Consider the following 20,052-nt stretch of genomic DNA (forward strand, 5'->3'; position numbering starts at 1 on the left):
AAGTAAAGTTGACATACATGTTATATTAGTTTCAGGTGTACAACATAGTGATTCAACAAGTTTGCTCAAATATTAAGTAATTTTTGTGAGAATAGCACTCTGATAGAATTAAACATTGATCATAGATAATCCAGAGTAAACACACTATATGTGAGCTATATCTCTTTTTGTTATTATTTTTATGTTTTGCTTCATTTTTATCAGTTATATATGTATATTATTTAGAGATCCAAATATGAAAAACTGCAATTCACTCCTTCCTGCCACCTCTATTACCTGTTCTTCAGACACAGCCATCTTCAATTCTTTTACTTCTCTTTCTACTTTTACCTCTGTATCTCTAAAGAAAATTTTTATGCTGCAACTTTTAATTTTTTTAATTTTTAATTTTTTTAGTTTTCAGCACACCCGCTGATTTCGTCTTAGATTTTGTCCTTCTTTTGCTTAGTTGAGGGTGACCTGGCTGGACTATTTTATGGAGTAGGAACTACTAGCCAGGAGATCCAGTTGCTTCTTAGACGTGAACATTTGTATAACTCCAACTTCCAGAGGCATCTGGTACCACCAATTCCTAACTTTTGAAGACCACCACTGGCATAGGCTTCTGCTTTCTCTGCTTTTGTAAGTCATCTTGTTCATTTTCTTCCCAGCCTTTACAATTTTGTGGTCATTTTTTCCTCTTTCTCTTGGTTCTTTTGTTCTTTTTCAACTTTATATTAAGAAATTATCAAACCTGTAGAAATATTGAAGTAACAGTATATGAACATCTATATACTTACCACCTATACTCACCAGTTCTGTGTGTGTGTGTGTATTCAAATGTTGGCAAAATATGTTAATATATGTGTGTCTATGTCTATGTACAGTGGTGGTATTAAGTCATTTCAGTAAACGGTAAATAACATGACAGTATAATCCCAAAATATTTAGAATAGATTTCCTAAAACTAATTATATTTTTTCTCATACCACATTATCATTGTCACACTTAAGAAAATTAACAGCAATTAAAATTTCCTTACTTATCTTCAAAATATTGTTAATATCCAGTATTTGCAAAGCAGGATCCAATAAATGTTCAAATGATGGATTTGTTGATTAAGTCTATTTAGTCTCTTCTAATCTGGGACATTCCCCCAACTTACTTTTTTATTATATGATATTTTGAGGGGATCAGGCCAGTTGTCTTTTAGGATGTCTCAAATATTAGATTTGTCTATTTACTTTCTCAAGGAATTGTGTATTCCTTTACATCTGTATTTCTATAAGCTGATTTTGGTCTAAGGTTGAGATTCAGGTTAAATATTTTTGATAAAAATACTTCATAAGTGAGGCTGTGGGCTTCATATTACATTACTTCAGGAGATATTAATGTCAGGTTGTTTCACTATTAATGATGCCAAGTTTGTCCTACAGGCTAAAGAAGTGGTCATCAGAGATTATAAAGTTATGTTTCTCCCTTTACAATTGTGGGGTGGTACTTTGCCACTATTTGAATATTCTGATCCTTCAGTCCTTTTGCTTAGTGGTATTAGCATACAAAAATTATTCTTGGCTCAATCAGATATTTTACTGGGTTTTACAAAATAATGTTTTCCTGAATTTATCATTTCTTCTACACTTATTAACTGGCATTCTCCTTTAATTAGGAATTAATTATAATATCAACTAAAAAAGGAAGGCAAGTGCTTGATTCTTCGGCCAACTTTCAGACTAAGAGGTTGGTGTAATGGTCATCTACAATGATAGCAAAGTTTTCCTCCCATCTTCCCCTTTTCTGAGTGTCACTATGGATTAATGGATTAATGAAGTGGATTTGACATACCATTGAATATACCCATTCTAAGTAGAGAATGATTTTTAGTAAATTTATGAAGTTGTGATTATCACCACAATCCAGTTTTAAAACATTTCTATCACCTCAAAAAGTTTTTTTGCTTCGAGTCAATCACTGGTCCCATCTCCAGTTTCAAGCAGTGCTGTCTACTTTCAGTCTCTATAGATTTGCCTTTTCTGGAAATTTGATGTAAATGGAATCATTCACTATGTAGTCTTTTGTGTTTGATTTTGAGGTCCATCATGTTGTAGCATGTTTCAATAGTTTGTTGCTTTTTATTGCTTAACATACTATTATATGTATATATCTCATTTTGTTTATCCATTCATCATGCATGGGCATTTGGATTGTTTCCAGTTTTTGGCTGTCATGAATAATGCTGCTGTGAATATTTATGTACGAGTCTTTGTGTGGATGTAAATTTTTTTTTTTTTGGACAGATACTTAGGAATGGAATTGCTGGGTGTTAGGAGAAATTTAATTTTTTAAGAAACTGCCAAATTGTTTTAGAAAAGTAGCTGCACACACACAAAAAAGTAACTACACTTTCCCCAAAACGGTGTATGAGGATTCGTTTCCCCATATCCTTGTCAACACTTGATATTGTCAATCTTTTTTTGATTATAGCCATTCAGATGGGTTTGTAGCAGTATCTTGTGGTTTTAATTTGCATTTTTCTAATGACTAAAGATGTTGAGAATCTTTTATGTACTTATTTGTCCTTTATATATCTTCTTTGGTTAAATGTCTGTGAAAATACTTTACTCATCTTTTAAATTGGATTGTTTTAGCTTGTGTTGAGTTGCAGTAAGTCTTTATATATTCTGTGTATAAGCTCTTTACCAGATTATGATTTGCAAATGTTTTTTCCCAGTCTGTAGCATGTCTTTCATTTTCCTATGGTTTCTTTGGAAAAGCAGAAGTTTTTAACTTTTTTTTTTTTTTAATTTTTTTTAATTTATTTTATTCTTATGTTAATCCCCATACATTACATCATTAGTTTTAGATGAAGTGTTCCATGATTCATTGTTTGTGCATAACACCCAGTGCTCCATGCAGAATGTGCCCTCCTCAATACCCACCACTAGGCTAACCCATCCTCCCACCCCCCTCCCCTCTAGAACCCTGTTTGTTTTTCAGAGTCCATCGTCTCTCATGGTTCGTCTCCCCCTCCGATTTCCCCCACTTCATTCTTCCCCTCCCGCTACCTTCTTCTTCTTCTTTTTTTTTTTCTTAACATATATTGCATTATTTGTTTCAGAGGTACAGATCTGAGATTCAACAGTCTTGCACAATTCACAGTGCTTACCAGAGCACATACCCTCCCCAGTGTCTATCACCCAGTCACCCCATCCCTCCCACCCCACCCCCCACTCCAGCAACCCTCAGTTTGTTTCCTACAATTAAGAATTCCTCATATCAGTGAGATCATATGATACATGTCTTTCTCTGTTTGACTTATTTCACTCAACATAATACCTTCCAGTTCCATCCACGTCGTTGCAAATGGCAAGATCTCATTCCTTTTGATGGCTGCATAATATTCCATTGTATATACATACCACATCTTCTTAAATTTTTTTTTTTTTTTTTTTTTAAGATTTTATTTATTTATTTCAGAGAGAGAGAATGAGAGAGAGCACATGAGAGGGGGGAGGGTCAGAGGGAGAAGCAGACCCCCCGCTGAGCAGGGAGCCTGATGCGGGACTCGATCCAGGGACTCCAGGATCATGACCTGAGCTGAAGGCAGTCGCTTAACCGACTGAGCCACCCAGGCGCCCCCATACCACATCTTCTTTATCCATTCATCTGTCGATGGACATCTTGGCTCTTTCCACAGTTTGGCTATTGTGGACATTGCTGCTATAAACATCGGGGTGCACGTACCCCTTCGGATCCCTACTTTTGTATCTTTGGGGTAAATACCCACTAGTGCAATTGCTGGGTCATAGCGTAGCTCTATTTTCAACTTTTTGAGAAACCTCCATACAGTTTTCCAGAGTGGCTGCACCAGCTTGCATTCCCACCAACAGTGTAGGAGGGTTCCCCTTTCTCCGCATCCCCGCCATTACCTGTCGTTTCCTGACTTGTTAATTTTAGCCATTCTGACTGGTGTGAGGTGGTATCTCATTGAGGTTTTGATTTGGATTTCCCTGATGCCGAGCGATATTGAGCACTTTTTCATGTGTCTGTTGGCCATTTGGATGTCTTCTTTGGAAAAATATCTGTTCATGTCTTCTGCCCATCTCTTGATTGGATTCTTTGTTCTTTGGGTGTTGAGTTTGATGAGTTCTTTATAGATTTTGGATACTAGCCCTTTATCTGATATGTCATTTGCAAATATCTTCTCCATTCTGTCGGTTGTCTTTTGGTTTTGTTGACTGTTTCCTTTGCTTTGCAAAAGCTTTTTATCTTGATGAAGTCCCAATAGTTCATTCTTGCCCTTGCTTCCCTTGCCTTTGGCGATGTTTCTAGGAAGAAGTTGCTTCGGCTGAGGTCAAAGAGGTTGCTGCCTGTGTTCTCCTTTAGGATGTTGATAGACTCCTGTCTCACATTGAGGTCTTTCAACCATTTGGAGTCTATTTTTGTGTGTGGTGTAAGGAAATGGTCCAGTTTCATTCTTCTGCATGTGGCTATCCAATTTTCCCAACACCATTTGTTGAAGAGACTGTCTTTGTTCCATTGGACATTCTTTCCTGCTTTGTCAAAGATGAGTTGACCATAGAGTTGAGGGTCCATTTCTGGGCTCTCTATTCTGTTCCATTGATCTATGTGTCTGTTTTTGTGCCAGTACCATGCTGTCTTGATGATGACAGCTTTGTAATAGAGCTGGAAGTCCAGAATTGTGATACCACCGGCTTTGCTTTTCTTTTTCAACATTCCTCTGGCTATGCGGGGTCTTTTCTGGTTCCATACAAATTTTAGGATTATTTGTTCCATTTCTTTGAAAAAAGTGGATGGTATTTTGATGGGGATTGCATTGAATGTGTAGATTGCTCTAGGTAGCATTGACATCTTCACAATATTTGTTCTTCCAATCCATGAGCATGGAACATCTTTCCATTTCTTTGTGTCTTCCTCAATTTCTTTCATGAATATTTTATAGTTTTCTGAGTAAAGATCCTTTGTCTCTTTGGTTAGATTTATTCCTAGGTATCTTATGGTTTTGGGTGCAATTGTAAATGGGATCGACTCCTTCATTTCTCTTTCTTCTGTCTTGTTGTTGGTGTATAGGAATGCCACTGACTTCTGTGCATTGATTTTATATCCTGCCACTTTACTGAATTCCTGTATGAGTTCTAGCAGTTTTGGGGTGGAGTCTTTTGGGTTTTCCACATAAAGTATCATATCATCTGCAAAGAGTGAGAGTTTGACTTCTTCCTTGCCAATTTGGATGCCTTTGATTTCTTTTTGTTGTCTGATTGCTGTGGCTAGGACTTCCAATACTATGTTGAATAGCAGTGGGGATAGTGGACATCCCTGCCGCGTTCCTGACCTTAGGGGGAAAGCTCTCAGTTTTTCCCCATTGAGAATGATATTCGCTGTAGGTTTTTCATAGATGGCTTTTATGATATTGAGGTATGTACCCTCGATCCCTATACTCTGAAGAGTTTTGATCAAGAAAGGATGCTGTACTTTGTCAAAAGCTTTTTCTGCATCTATTGAGAGGATCATATGATTCTTGTTCTTTCTTTTGTTAATGTATTGTATCACATTGATTGATTTGCGGATGTTGAACCAACCTTGCAGCCCAGGGATAAATCCCACGTGGTCATGGTGAATAATCCTTTTAATGTACTGTTGGATCCTATTGGCTAGTATTTTGGTGAGAATTTTTGCATCCATGTTCATCAGGGATATTGGTCTGTAATTGTCCTTTTTGATGGGGTCTTTGTCTGGTTTGGGGATCAAGGTAATGCTGGCCTCATAAAATGAGTTTGGAAGTTTTCCTTCCATTTCTATTTTTTGGAACAGTTTCAGAAGAATAGGTATTAATTCTTCTTGAAATGTTTGGTAGAATTCCCCTGGGAAGCCATCTGGCCCTGGGCTTTTGTTTTTTGGGAGATTTTTGATGACTGCTTCAATTTCCTTAGTGGTTATAGGTCTGTTCAGGTTTTCTATTTCATCCTGGTTCAGTTTTGGTAGTTGATACATCTCTAGGAATGCCTCCATTTCTTCCAGGTTATCTAATTTGCTGGCATAGAGTTGCTCATAATATGTTCTTATAATTGTTTGTATTTCTTTGGTGTTGGTTGTGATCTCTCCTCTTTCATTCATGATTTTGTTGATTTGGGTCATTTCTCTCTTCTTTTTGATAAGTCTGTCCAGGGGTTTATCAATCTTGTTAATTCTTTCAAAGAACCAGCTCCTAGTTTCGTTGATCTGTTCTACTGTTCTTTTAATTTCTATTTCATTGATTTCTGCTCTGATCTTTATTATTTCTCTTCTCCTGCTGGGTTTAGGCTTTATTTGCTGTTCTTTCTCCAGCTCCTTTAGGTGTAGGGTTAGGTTGTGTACTTGAGACCTTTCTTGTTTCTTGAGAAAGGCTTGTATTGCTATATACTTTCCTCTTAGGACTGCCTTTGCTGCATCCCAAAGATTTTGAATAGTTGTGTTTTCATTTTCATTGGTTTCCATGTATTTTTTTAATTCTTCTTTAATTTCCTGGTTGACCCATTCATTCTTCAGTAGGATGCTCTTTAGCCTCCATGTATTTGAGTTCTTTCTGACTTTCCTCTTGTGATTGAGTTCTAGTTTCAAAGCATTTTGGTCTGAAAATAGGCAGGGAATGATCCCAATCTTTTGGTACCGGTTGAGACCTGATTTATGACCTAGGATGTGATCTATTCTGGAGAATGTTCCATGGGCACTAGAGAAGAATGTGTATTCCGTTGCTTTGGGGTGGAATGTTCTGAATATGTCTGTGAAGTCCATTTGGTCCAGTGTGTCATTTAAAGTCTTTATTTCCTTGTTGATCTTTTGCTTAGATGATCTGTCCATTTCAGTGAGGGGGGTATTAAAGTCCCCCACTATTATTGTATTGTTGTCGATGTGTTTCTTTGCTTTTGTTATTAATTGTCTTATATAATTGGCTGCTCCCATGTTAGGGGCATAGATATTTACAATTGTTAGATCTTCTTGTTGGATAGATCCTTTAAGTAGGATATAATGTCCTTCCTCATCTCTTATTACAGTCTTTGGTTTAAAATCTAATTTGTCTGATATAAGAATTGCCAGCCCAGCTTTCTTTTGGTGTCCATTAGCATGGTAAATGGTTTCCCACCCCCTCACTTTCAATCTGGGGGTGTCTTTGGTTCTAAAATGAGTCTCTTGCAGACAGCATATCGATGGGTCTTGTTTTTTAATCCAGTCTGATAGCCTGTGTCTTTTGATTGGGGCATTTAGCCCATTTACATTCAGGGTAACTATTGAAAGATAGGAATTTAGTGCCATTGTATTGCCTGTAAGGTGACTGTTACCGTATATTGTCTGTGTTCCTTTCTGGTCTATGTTGCTTTTAGGCTCTCTCTTTGCTTAGAGGACCCCTTTCAAGATTTCTTGTAGGGCTGGTTTTGTGTTTGCAAATTCCTTTAGTTTTTGTTTGTCCTGGAAGCTTTTTATCTCTCCTTCAATTTTCAATGACAGCCTAGCTGGATATAGTATTCTTGGCTGCATATTTTTCTCGTTTAGTGCTCTGAATATATCCTGCCAGTCCTTTCTGGCCTGCCAGGTCTCTGTGGATAGGTCTGTTGCCAATCTAATGTTTCTACCCTTGTAGGTTACATATCTCTTCTCCCGAGCTGCTTTCAGGATTTTCTCTTTGTCTATGAGACTCGTAAGTTTTACTATTAGATGTCGGGGTGTTGACCTATTTTTATTGATTTTGAGAGGGGTTCTCTGTGCTTCCTGGATTTTCATGCCTGTTTCCTTCCCCAAATTCGGGAAGTTCTCTGCTATAATTTGCTCCATTATACCTTCTGCCCCTCTCTCTCTTTCTTCTTCTTCTGGGATCCCAATTATTCTAATGTTGTTTCGTCTTATGGTATCGCTTATCTCTCGAATTCTGCCCTCGTGATCCAGTCGTTGTTTATCTCTCTTTTTCTCAGCTTCTTTATTTTCCATCATTTCATCTTCTATATTACTGATTCTCTCTTCTGCCTCATTTATTCTAGCAGTTAGCGCTCCCATTTTTGATTGCACCTCATTAATAGCCTTTTTGATTTCTACTTGGTTGGATTTTAGTTCTTTTACTTCTCCAGAAAGGGTTTCTCTAATAACTTCCATATTTTTTTCAAGCCCATCTAGTATCTTAAAGTGATGATTCTGAACTCTAGATCTGACATTGTACTAATGTCCGTATTGAGTAGGTCCCTGGCAGTCGGTACTACCTCTTGTTCTTTTTGTTGAGGTGATTTTTTCCATCTTGTCATTTTGTGCAGAGGAGAATAGATTAATGAGAGAACAAAATGCTAGCAGAGTAACAACGTCCCCAGAAAATATACTCTAAACAAATCAGAAATGACCTGAAGCAGTGGGAAAAGAAAGGGAAAGAGAGAAAAAAGAGAAAGAAAAAAAAGAAAAAGAAAAAGATAAAGATAAAAACAAAAACAAACAAAACAAAACAACAACAACAAAAAAAACAGAATGTGATCAAAAATGATCAGGCTGGTATATAGATCAGTGCCACACACTAGATTTGGGGTGTATTTTGGTCTTTTAGAAGAAAGTCCCTCCCAAAATTTTAAAGAAAGAAAAACTTATATATGTACAAAAATAAGGGTTGATATGATGAAGGGATGGAATATGACTGTAAAGATGGAAATTATAAAAAATTTTATAAAAGGAATTGATAAGAAGTTGTTTGAAAAAAGAAAGAAGAGGATTTAAAAAAAAAAAAGAGAGGATGTGATCAGTCAGGGGAATAGAAAGCACCATATACTAGAGATTTAGGGTATATTTTGATCTGTTAGAAGAAACTATCTCAAAATTTTAAGGAGAGAACAACTTATATATATAAGCCAAAAATACGGGTAACTACTATGAAGGGATAGAATATGACTCTAAAAATGAAAAATAAAAATTTTTTTTTAAAAAGGGGATTGATAAGATGTTGGTTGAAAAAGGGAAAAAGAAAAATTCAAAAAGAAAAAAAAAAGACAGTTAAAAAAAAAATTAACTTTGAAAGACTAAAGAATCATGGTAAAAAAGCCATGAATTCTATGTGCAGTATTCCCCTAGCGCTGGAGTTCTGCCATTCTCATTGATCGGTAAACTTGGTCTTGGCTGGCTGTTCTCGCTGATCTTCTGGGGAGGGGCCTGTTGCCGTGGTTTCCAAATGTCTCTGCCGGAGGCGGAATTGCCCCGCCCTTGCCCCCTCCCGGCTAAGTAATCTGCTCGGGTTTGCTCTCCGGGGCTTTTGTTCCCTGCGAGCTTTCCGTACAGCTTTGGAGGCGGAGAGTGAAAATGGCGGCCTCCCAATCTCCGCCGCGGAGGAGCCGAGAACTCGGGGCCCCGCTTCTCAGTGAGCCCCCAGAGAAAAGCCGTCAGTCACTCCCGTCTCCCCGGTCTTCGGCCGCACTCCGTGCTCACCCGGCCTGTGACCACGCGTTTCTATCTCTGGCACCCGACCCCGGGTGGAGTCTCCAAACCCAGCAGATCCCTGCGGTGCACTCCCGCGCGGCTCCTCCCGGGGGAGGAAGGTGAGTCTCCTCGGATCTGCCGCTTGTTGGGTCCCTGCTGGAGGAGGAGGGGCCTGACTGTGCCGCGGATCACAGTTTATTGCAACCCTGAGCTGAGAGCCCGCGCCTGGGCTCCGCCTCTGCAGCCGGCTTCCCTGCTCCGTTACCTGGGAGCTCTGCCACACTCAGGCACCCCTGGTCTTTCTGTGACCCCGAGGGTCCTGAGACCACACTGTCCTGGAAGGTTCCACCCCCTGCTTAGCCACCAGAGTGACGTCCCTCAGCGGAGCAGACTTTTAAAAGTTCCGATTTTGTGCTCCGCGGCTCTATCACTTGCCAGAAGCGGCCGACGGAGGCCCCTCCCCCGCCGTCTATCCTCCCGAATATCGCCTCGGATTCACTTCTCCGCACGTCCTACCTTCCAGAAAGTGGTCGCTTTTCTGTTCAGAGAGTTGTTGCTATTCCTTTCTTCGATCTCCTGTTGGGTTTGTAGGTGTTCAGAATGGTTTGATCCCTATCCAGCTGAATTCCTGAGAGGAGACGAAATCCAGGTCTCCTACTCCTCCGCCATCTTGCTCCGCCCCCAGAAGTTTTTAACTTTTAATAAAGTCCAACTTATCAAAAATTTTTTATTGGTGTTATAGCTAAGAAATTTATGCCTAACCCAGAATCACAAGATTTTTTTCTATGTTTTATAAGTTTTATAGTTTTGGCTCTTATATTTAGGTTTATGATCTGTTTTTAGTTTATTTTTGTTTATGGTGTGAGGTAAGGATCTAAATTAATTTTTTTCATAGAATTTTGGGGTTGTTATTTATTCAGTGTTTTATATTCAGTTATAATCATTATTCTTAATGATGCTCAAATTTTCCAATTAGTTTGGCTTTTGTGTCCTTTGGACATGCCCTCATTTGTCTATGGATACATCTGTGTTTTCTGGCTCTTCACTATTTCCCCTGCTGCATGTCTGAAATCAATCATTTCTCCATGGGGCTCTGTTTTGTTTTGTTTTTGTTTTAGTGGTCTGATTACTATTGGTGCTCATTGCTACTGGGTTAACAATTGATTCTAAACCTTTTTAGCAGAGAGAGCTATGTAATATAACTTTTTAAATTAATAAGTTTATATTGACATTTTTCATTCAGACTTGACATTACAAGTTTTGCTTTTATATTTCACTAGTTTATTCTTTTTAAAAATCCTTTTCTGTCATTTTAGTGATATTTAAATGAGTTTTTAATTCCACCATCATTAAACAGAATCTATCCTTTTGTCTCCCTACATATTTTATTTTTATGGGTTGTCCAAACCCAGGACCATTTAACTAACTGAGAATCCTATGGAATCATCAAAGAGTAAATAGGGAAAAAACTCTAAAACTTTGGTAGAGAAAGCTGCTCTCTAAAAATTATACAGAGTAAGAAAGAGAAGTTTTCTCAACATTTACCCGCCCCCCCTTTTTTTTCTCACTTTGTAGTTTGGAATGGTCAGGTGTCATTGTGGATGAAGCTCATAGAATCAAGAATCCAAAGGCTAGAATAACAGAAGTTATGAAAGCTTTGAAATGTAATGTCCGCATTGGCCTCACTGGAACCATTCTTCAGAACAACATGAAAGAACTGTGGTGTGTTATGGACTGGTGAGTGAAAATAATTTTTCCGTTTTGGAAAATTTTTAATATTTCTTTAACTTAATGTTACCTTGTTTGCTAATTAATAGTTTCTAAAAAAAAAATTATGTCTCTTTATGGACGTGTTTGTCTCAAACACAGTATACAGAGTAGAGTCCCATGAATACCTATCTTTATATATTACTCTTGGCCCTTGCAGTAAATATCTGAACTTATTCACCAGTTCTGTCATCTTATAGTTATTTAGTGAAATGCCATAAAGAAAAAACATTCTCTTTTCTTTCATTTTGTTATTGTTATCATTCATGAACAAGTGACTTAGTATATTTCTTAGAAGCAAAAGAAGTCAATGTGTTTCTTTTTAGATAATTTAATAAAGCTGTCATATTTTTTAAATTGTTTTATAAACAATTATTTTAATTTTTTGTAAAGGGCTGTGCCAGGACTTTTAGGTAGTAGGATCCACTTCAAGAAGCAGTTTTCTGACCCAGTAGAACATGGTCAGAGACACACAGCAACAAAAAGAGAACTAGCCACTGGCCGAAAGGCCATGCAAAGGCTTGCAAAGAAGATGTCTGGATGGTTTCTCAGGCGTACCAAGACTCTAATCAAGGATCAGTTGCCTAAGAAGGAAGACCGGGTAAGAACTGCATTTGTTTAAATTATTAATTTCTCATCATTTATTTATTAATTTCTCATGTTTTATTTTTTTCTGAAAAAAATTCTTCTTAAGAGGAAATCTATCTCCTGTGGTATTTTATGAGTATAGTTTTTTTGCCGTTTACCGAGTGTGGAAAAAAAGTATTATATGCAAATTCAGAAAGCATTAATTGAGCCCAATCTAACAGGTCAGCTAACAGATTTATTGTTAGTATACATTAAATTCATTTCTCTTATTTTATAAGAACGCTTTTGGTATAATTCTTTCTCAATGAAGAAAGAACTCTCTCCCTAATTTGTTTTCTGTTCATATTTTGCCCTTCATATATTTTGCCTACTATCTATAGCCCAGTGTATTCTTTGAGACCTTAATAACAGCTATAGGACTACAGTGATAAAAGCTTTGTTTCATAGGTTTGTTTCTTTTAGAATGCTATCTATAGTTATACAACTAACTTAATTTGAAGAATTTTAGGAAAGTTATAATTAAATTCTGTCAACTGTTTAAGAATGTAGTGGTCCTCTTTTATAGTTTTTAATCTTGTGGTTCTTCTAACTCAGGTAATGGAATAAAGGTTCTATAAATTACTATGAACTAAGCTTAATTAATGTCCCATATACGGGCAATACTATCAAATACTCTCTAAACTTAGGATATCCTGTTGATTATTACTTTAAAAAAATAGATTTGAAAGGAAAATAAACTGATAACAAGTTGGGGAAATTGACTTTTTGCTCTAAAGCAAATAGTATTGTTTAATTGGAATACTTAATGAACCCCCACTTTTTAAAATATTCTGTGCAATTTTATGTATATTATTTAATTGTCTGTCCAGTAGGAGCAATAACCATAAATATATGAAGAGAGAATTGTGCACAGAGTGTTTAGAGCTTGGGCTCTGAAATGAAATAATATAGGCTTGAATCCTGGCTCCCCTACTTAGGAGTTTTGTGACCTTGAGCAATTTGCTAAGTCTCCCAAACCTTGGTCTCTTTATCTGTTAAATAGGAATGATGATAGCAGTGTCTGCCTTATATGGTTGCTCTGAAGTGTGTGGCATGTGAGGAGTGTTTAGTAAATGTTACTACATGTTTTAAGGTACTTAGGAATAAATTTAACCAAGGAGGTGAAAGACCTATACGCTGAAAACTATAAGAAACTGATGAAAGAAATTGAAGAAGACACAAAAAAATGGAAGGGATACCCATGTTCATGGATTGGAAGAATTAATATTGTTAAAATATCCATACTACCCAAAGCCATGTATAGATTCAGTGCAATCCCTATCAAAATTCCTATGGCATATTTTTACAGGAATAGAACAAACATTCCTAAAATTTGTATGGAACCACAGTAGATCCTGAAATAGCCAATGCAATCTTGAGAAAAAACAGCAAAGTTGGCAGGCATCACATTTCCTGATTTCACACTATGTTACAAGGCTATAGTAATCAAAACAGTATGGTACTGGCATAAAAACAGATACGTAAATCAGTAGAGTAGAATAGAGAACCCAGAAACAAACCCACGCATATACAGTCAAGGGAGCCAAGAATACTCAGGGAGTAAGAAAGGAATATACTCTTTTCAATAAGTGGTGGTGGGAAAATTGGATATTCAAATGCAAAAGAATGCAGTAGGACTCCTGTCTTATACCTCTCACAAGAATTAACTGGAAATAGATTAAAGATTAAAACACAAAACATAATCTTTTAAAACTCCTAGAAGAAAACAGGGAAAGAGCTCCTTGACGCTGGTCTTGGTGATGATTTTTTGAATATGACATCAAAAGTATAAGCAACAAAAGCAAAAATAAAGAAGTGAGACTATGGGGCGCCTGCATGGTGCAGTTGGTTAAGCGTCTGACTCTTGGTTTCAGCTCAGGTCGTGATCTCAGGGTTGTGAGATCGAGCCCTGCGTCAGGCTCAGTGCTCAGTGTGGAGTCTGTTTAACACTCTTTCTCCCTCTCCCTCTGCACCTCACCACCCCCCCACCCCCACACTCTCTCTCTCTCAAATAAATAACTTTAAAAAAAAAAAAAGTGAGACTGCATCAAACTTAAAAGCTTCTGTATACCAAAAGAAACAATCAACAGAATTTGTCATTTTTTTATAATATTCTGTTGTAGTGATATATAAATATTTATAAATAGATGGCTTTTCCTTTTTATTCACATTTTTCAAAATCTTATGGGTTTTTATGACCCTGGTTATATACCACTACATCTAGAAGACTTTTACCAACTTCCAGTGCTACTAGAAATATAAGGTAAATTATATCCTGCATAACCTATTAGTGGCATGATTTTATCAAATTTTCTTTTTTTTTTTAATTTGGCCATAAAATAGAAACTTGTAGTTGCTTTTATGTGTATTTTCTTAATTCTTACCTTTACTAATCTTAGGAATTTATAGTAGGATATCAAATACAAATTATAATACAAATAAGAATAATAAAGTTTTAAATTTTTTTCTAAGTTTTCAGGGAATTCAGTAAGTACTATTCATACTGTTGTTCCAAAGTTTTCCCTTTTCTCCTTATCCAGTTTTTTTCTTTTTTACAGATTTTATTTATTCATTTGAGAGAGAGAGCACAAGCAGGGGAGAGGGGCAAAGGGAGAGGGAAAGCAGACTTCCGGCTGAGCAGGGAGCCTGATGTGGGGCTCCCAGGACCCCAGGACCTGATCATGACCTGAGCCGAAGGCAGACATTTAACCGACTGAGCCACCCAGGCACCCCTCCTTATCTAGTTTTTTATTTGACCTAAACCGTAGTCATTTATTTGCATGATGGGCTAGTAGTATGAAAGCCTGAAAAGACCCAGAATATATTTAGAAATATATAAGGAAAACACTTGTTTTTTTTCATATTTGATTCCTTTCAATTGAAAAACAAACTCTATGAGATTTATTTGAAAAGAAAGTTATTTATATAGTTTAGGGTAGGGTGGGAGAAATTGTCATAATAATATATCTAAAAGAAAAATAGTTTATAAGCAGTTTTCACTCTTACAGACTTCAAAATCTGATGTGTGTTATGATTACTACTGCTATAAAAAAGTACCAATAATTGCCTTGTGTTTCATCTTGGCAGATGGTGTATTGTTCTCTGACAGATTTTCAGAAAGCTGTCTATCAAACGGTATTAGAAACAAAAGATGTGACTTTGATACTTCAGTCTTCTGAGCCTTGTAGCTGCAGCAGTGGCCGGAAAAGGAGAAATTGTTGTTATAAGGCAAGCATTTCTGGGTGGTATCTCCACATCTTCCTTTTGATTACATAGTTCTCTGTTCTAATGTTGGAGGTAAGGAGCAGATAAAATAACTTTTCCTCAGTTCTTTAACTTTAGACGCCGTAAGTTCATAAAAAGGAATAGTTTTCCAAAAGTCTTTTACAATATCAAATAGTAATCATAGCAAAATATAATATTCAAATATCTTTTCAATAAACTGGTTTTTCAGTAGCTCTCAGAAACTAGTAGCTTCAATTTGATATCCTCCCTTTCAACTTTTGTTGGGAAGTAGCCTACTTCATCTTGGGACTTCATCTTATTTTCAGAAGTTTCTCCTTATCCCTTAATAGTAAACTTAGTCTTTGATAGCAGGCTTAAAATACTATTCTGATAGAGTGTTAATTATTCGAAATTGTATATTGGTATAATAGAGTATTTTATTTTTATTTAGAAACAAATATTAGTTTGTATTTTTTTAACCTTCTATCTGTATTTCCTGCCCTTTTTTTTTTTACCTCTCTATTTTATTATCAAGTTATCTGTCAAATATCCATGTACATAGAGGGACCCCGAATAAATATTTATCTAGATTGAGATTTATTCCATCTCTCATTTATTTTGTTGTTTTTAACTGCGTCACTTTTTCAGAATAGCACAGTTTCCTCGGATGCCTTGGAATATAAACAAGAGGACAGTGAAGGGACAGTGAAGTATAACCCTGCCCCCGTGCCATTTTTTATTACCAGGAACCTCGTATGGCAGCATTCTCTATCACTGTGGATCATGAGGGTAGATACTTTCTGGAATGAGGACTTTCTCCCCTCTTTTCTTAAAAACATCACCAAAAGTATGATTCCACATTAAGTGATTCATGGATATTTTACGTAACAGTTGACCATCATTTTCTCAGAATGTATTGTGCCAGGGGTAACCAGATGATAAACATTAGTGTAAGCGATATAGTTTATGAAGTCAGTAGTTACATAGCCTTGCTTGTTTTTATTTTCTCTTTTTCTGGTTATAGACCAATTCACATGGTGAAACAGTGAAAACCTTGTATTTCAGTTACCTTGCAGTCCTTCAGAAGGTAGCTAACCATGTTGCACTCCTGCAGTCTGCTAGCTCCTCCAAACACCAGGTTTGAGCTGGCTTTTTACATTTCTTTGTGATGCTGTTTGGTATAAAGATTTTATATTTGCTATAAAATGTCGTAGCCAAGTATCTTTAAGTTATTTTTGTATGCAATTTAAGAGGAAACTGACTTGCTCATTTTTTAATTTGGGTGTCAAAGAAGTATATGCTCTTAAGTTTTTTAAGGGAAAATTGAAGCCTAAGTTAAAATAATAACTCTTTTTTATGCCTCTGGTAATGTTGCTATATTTGTTTTCCTAACATGTTTTGATATAATTACTAAGTAAGATATTTGATGCGTCGGTCTTATTCTGTTAATAATGTATCTAACTCCATTTATCCAACCTACTGGATTAAAATTCACTTACAGTAATCTGTATGTTAAATATTAGGACTATTTCCCAAATTGGCAAAAATCAGCAGTTTCAAAGTTTAGACATAAACGCAATCATTTACTTTGAACATTTCAATTGTATCTTATTCTAGAGCACAACGTAAATTAAAAAAAATCTTTAAGGCTTATTTATTTATTTATTATTTTAAGGCTTTTTAATATAATGATTTTATATTTTCTTTTTGTGTTATAGTCTTCAAGCTGTTCAAATATAATTTTAAAATCTTATAAGCATTTAATATTATTCTTTGATAGTACTGTTTGCTCTTTGGGAAGTATTTGATTCCTTGCTTTAGAGATTATAAAAGAATAATGATAAAATTATTAGTCCTATCATTATCTCAGAACTCATCAAAGCCATATATGATTAACATTATCACTTTAAGATTTTCTGAATTATTAGTCTGACTTAGAGAAGATAATATCTTCAAAGTATATATTCCTTCTAAATAGAATTTTTCCATAAACAGTCTCAATTTATATAGGTATAAATGTGTTACGTTGAAATTTCCTTTTTTCTGCCTTTTCCTCCTAAGGAAACACTTATCAAAAGGATATGTGATCAGGTATTTTCCAAGTTTCCAGATTTTGTGCAGAAAAGCAAAGATGCAGCCTTTGAAACCCTTTCTGACCCAAAATACAGTGGGAAAATGAAGGTAAGTGCTCTTTCAGGCTGCACACACATAAGGGTGATATACAAAATATTTATCAATGGTATGACAGGGACAATAACTAATCAGAACAGATACCCAGTCATTCAGAAGAGACTGTAGCCAAAGACAACTGATGTAGCCTTATCAGCATTTACTGGCTTACAATGAACCATGCATGCAGTAGGTTCTCAATTTGTGGTTACATCAGATATACTTCAGACTTTCTTACTGATTTATGAGATGTATGCCCTCTTAAAAATGTATGCTGTTGCCACATATTTAATAGCTTATCTTCAAATGTTTAAGAGATTATCTACCAGAAATATAAATTCGAATGCCAAATACAAGGATGAGGATAGGCAATAGCTGGGAATTAGAGAAAGAAACTTCTTAAAGGGTTCGAGGTGGACAAGACCTCTGTGTCTAGACTGAATTTTCCGCCTCTTGTTTTTACTTGCCAACCTATATTGGAAAGTTGCTAAGTCTCATTTGTAGCAAGGGAGCATTTGTTGTACACCAGGAGACTGACCTGTAGATGCTGCTCTCGGTGATGTATTCCCAGGGGAGGGTGGGAAAGGTAAGGCTTGGTTCTCCAGCCATGACCCAGGCCTCGGGGCACTGCTGGTGACAGCTGCGTGAATTGCTGGTAGCTCCCAGCCTTTTGGCAGCCACTTTATTTAACTCTTTAGTAACTATCAAGAATCTTATTTATGGATTCAGAGATTATTACAAAACAATTCCCAACATTATGGTTTAATTAAGAAGAAAGTAAGTTATTTCTTTTGGCTAAATAAATAAAGAAGTAATTTGAAGTAGTCAGGTGGTTTTCTTAAAATCCTGGAAATATTTTTAGCAGTTAATCTACGTACACTCATCATAGTTTAGTTTGCTTGGACCTCTAATTCAATGAAATAAAATAAAAGCCAAAAAGATTACCTAAAAACTGTGTATGTATTTTTTATTGAGATATAATTGACATATAACATATTAGTTTTAGGTGTACAACATAATGATTTGATATGTGTGTATATGGCAAAATGATTATCACAATAAGTTTAGTTAATATCCATCACCACACATAGTCTTTTTTATTATGATGAGAGCTTTTAAGATATACTTTCTTAGCAACATTCAAATATGTAATATAGTGTTGTTAACTGTAGTCACTGTGCTGTACCTTAAATCCCCAGGACTTATAACTGGAAATTTGTACCTTTTAACTACCTTCACCCATTTTGCCTGCCTCCAACCCCTGCTTCTGGCAACCACCGATCTGTTCTCTGTACTTATAAATACAAGCTTTTTTTTTTTTTTTTTTAGATTCCACATATAAATGAGATCATAGGGTATTTGTTTTTCTCTCTCTTATTTCATTTAGTGTCATGCCCTTCCTGTTGTTGCAAATGCCAGGATTTCCTTCCTTTTTATGTCTCAGTATTCCATTATGTATGTATATATCACATTTTCTTTATCTATTTATCTATCAACAGACACTGAACATTTTTTCCATGTCTTGGCTATTGTAAACAATGCTGCAGTAAATGTGGGGGTGCAGATGTCTTACTGAGATCTATTTCATTCTTTTGCATGAGGCTATTCAGTTTTCCCAGCACCATTTATTGAAGAGACTGTCTTTCTCCCCATTGTATATTCTTAGCTCCTTTGTCATTAATTAATTGGCTATATATGTGTGGGTTTATTTCTGGGCTTTCTATTTTGTTTCATTGATCTGTATGTCTGTTTTATGACAATAGCATACTGTTTTGATTACAATAACTTTGTGGTATTGTTTGAAATTAGGAAGTATGATGCCTCTAGTTTTTTTGCTCTTTTTCAAGATTGCTTTGACTATTTTGGGTTTTTTTTGTGGTTCCATGCAAATTTTAGTATTGTTTGTTCTGTTTCTGTGGAAAATGCCATTGCATTGAATCTATAAATGCTTTGAGCAGTATGGACATTTTACAACATTAGTTCCCAACCTATGAACACTGCATACCTTTTTATTGATTTGTGTCTTCTTTAATGTCTTACAGTTCTCAGTGTACAGGTCTTTCACCTCCTTGGTTAAATGTATTCTTAGTTACTTTATTCTTTTTGATAGAGTTGTAAATGGCGTTGTTTCCTTAATTTCTTCTTCTGATATTTCCTTATTAGTGTACAGAAATGCAATGAATTTTTGTAGACTGATTTTGTATCGTACAACTTCACTGAATTTATTAGTTCTAACAGTTTTTTTGGTGGTGTCTTTAGGGTTTTCTATATATAAGATCATGCCATATGTAAATAGAGACAGTTTTTCTTCTTCCTTTCCCATCTGGATGCCTTTTATTTCTTTCTCTTGCCTAATTGCTCTGGCTAGGACTTCTAGTACTATGTTGAATAACAGTAGCAAGAGCAGGCATCCTTGTCTTGTTCCTGATTTTGGAGGGAAAGCTTTCAGTTTTTACCAGTGGGTGTTATGTTAGCTGTAGGCTTGTCATATATGGCCTTTATTATGTTGAGGTATGTTTTCTCTATACCTACTTTGTTGAGAGTTGTGTATTTTTAAAATAAGTCTGTGTTAGTGAGAATATTCTATGATTTATTATCATAATAAATAATTCAAACCTAACAATAGTAAAGTTCCTAACAATCTTTCCTAACAATAGTTAATTTATTTTGTCATCCATTTTATTGACTTTTATTTATTTTTAAATAAAACAATATAAAAAGCTCAATTAATTTAGAACTGAGCACTTATTATCTCACTTATTTCCCAGGCCAGAAACCATGGCCTCCTGTGAAAACTGTATTATCTATTGTTATATATTTAAATTGCATTCATTATGATTCTTCACT

The 20,052-nt window shown here is 35.9% G+C and overlaps 1 protein-coding gene across 1 annotated transcript in view; it reads left to right on the forward strand.

The window, feature by feature from the left end:
- ERCC6L2 (ERCC excision repair 6 like 2) overlaps window positions 1-20,052 on the forward strand; it is a 135,280-nt gene that overhangs the window by 45,816 nt on the left and 69,412 nt on the right. Inside the window, exons 5-9 of the mRNA XM_021677931.2 lie at window positions 10,993-11,154; window positions 11,578-11,785; window positions 14,899-15,039; window positions 16,061-16,174; window positions 17,098-17,217. Of these exons, the coding sequence (XP_021533606.2) occupies window positions 10,993-11,154; window positions 11,578-11,785; window positions 14,899-15,039; window positions 16,061-16,174; window positions 17,098-17,217 (745 nt within the window). The remainder of the gene's footprint in view (window positions 1-10,992; window positions 11,155-11,577; window positions 11,786-14,898; window positions 15,040-16,060; window positions 16,175-17,097; window positions 17,218-20,052) is intronic.

Source organism: Neomonachus schauinslandi, chromosome 13 (assembly GCF_002201575.2).
Source record: "Neomonachus schauinslandi chromosome 13, ASM220157v2, whole genome shotgun sequence".
Taxonomy (NCBI): domain Eukaryota; kingdom Metazoa; phylum Chordata; class Mammalia; order Carnivora; family Phocidae; genus Neomonachus; species Neomonachus schauinslandi.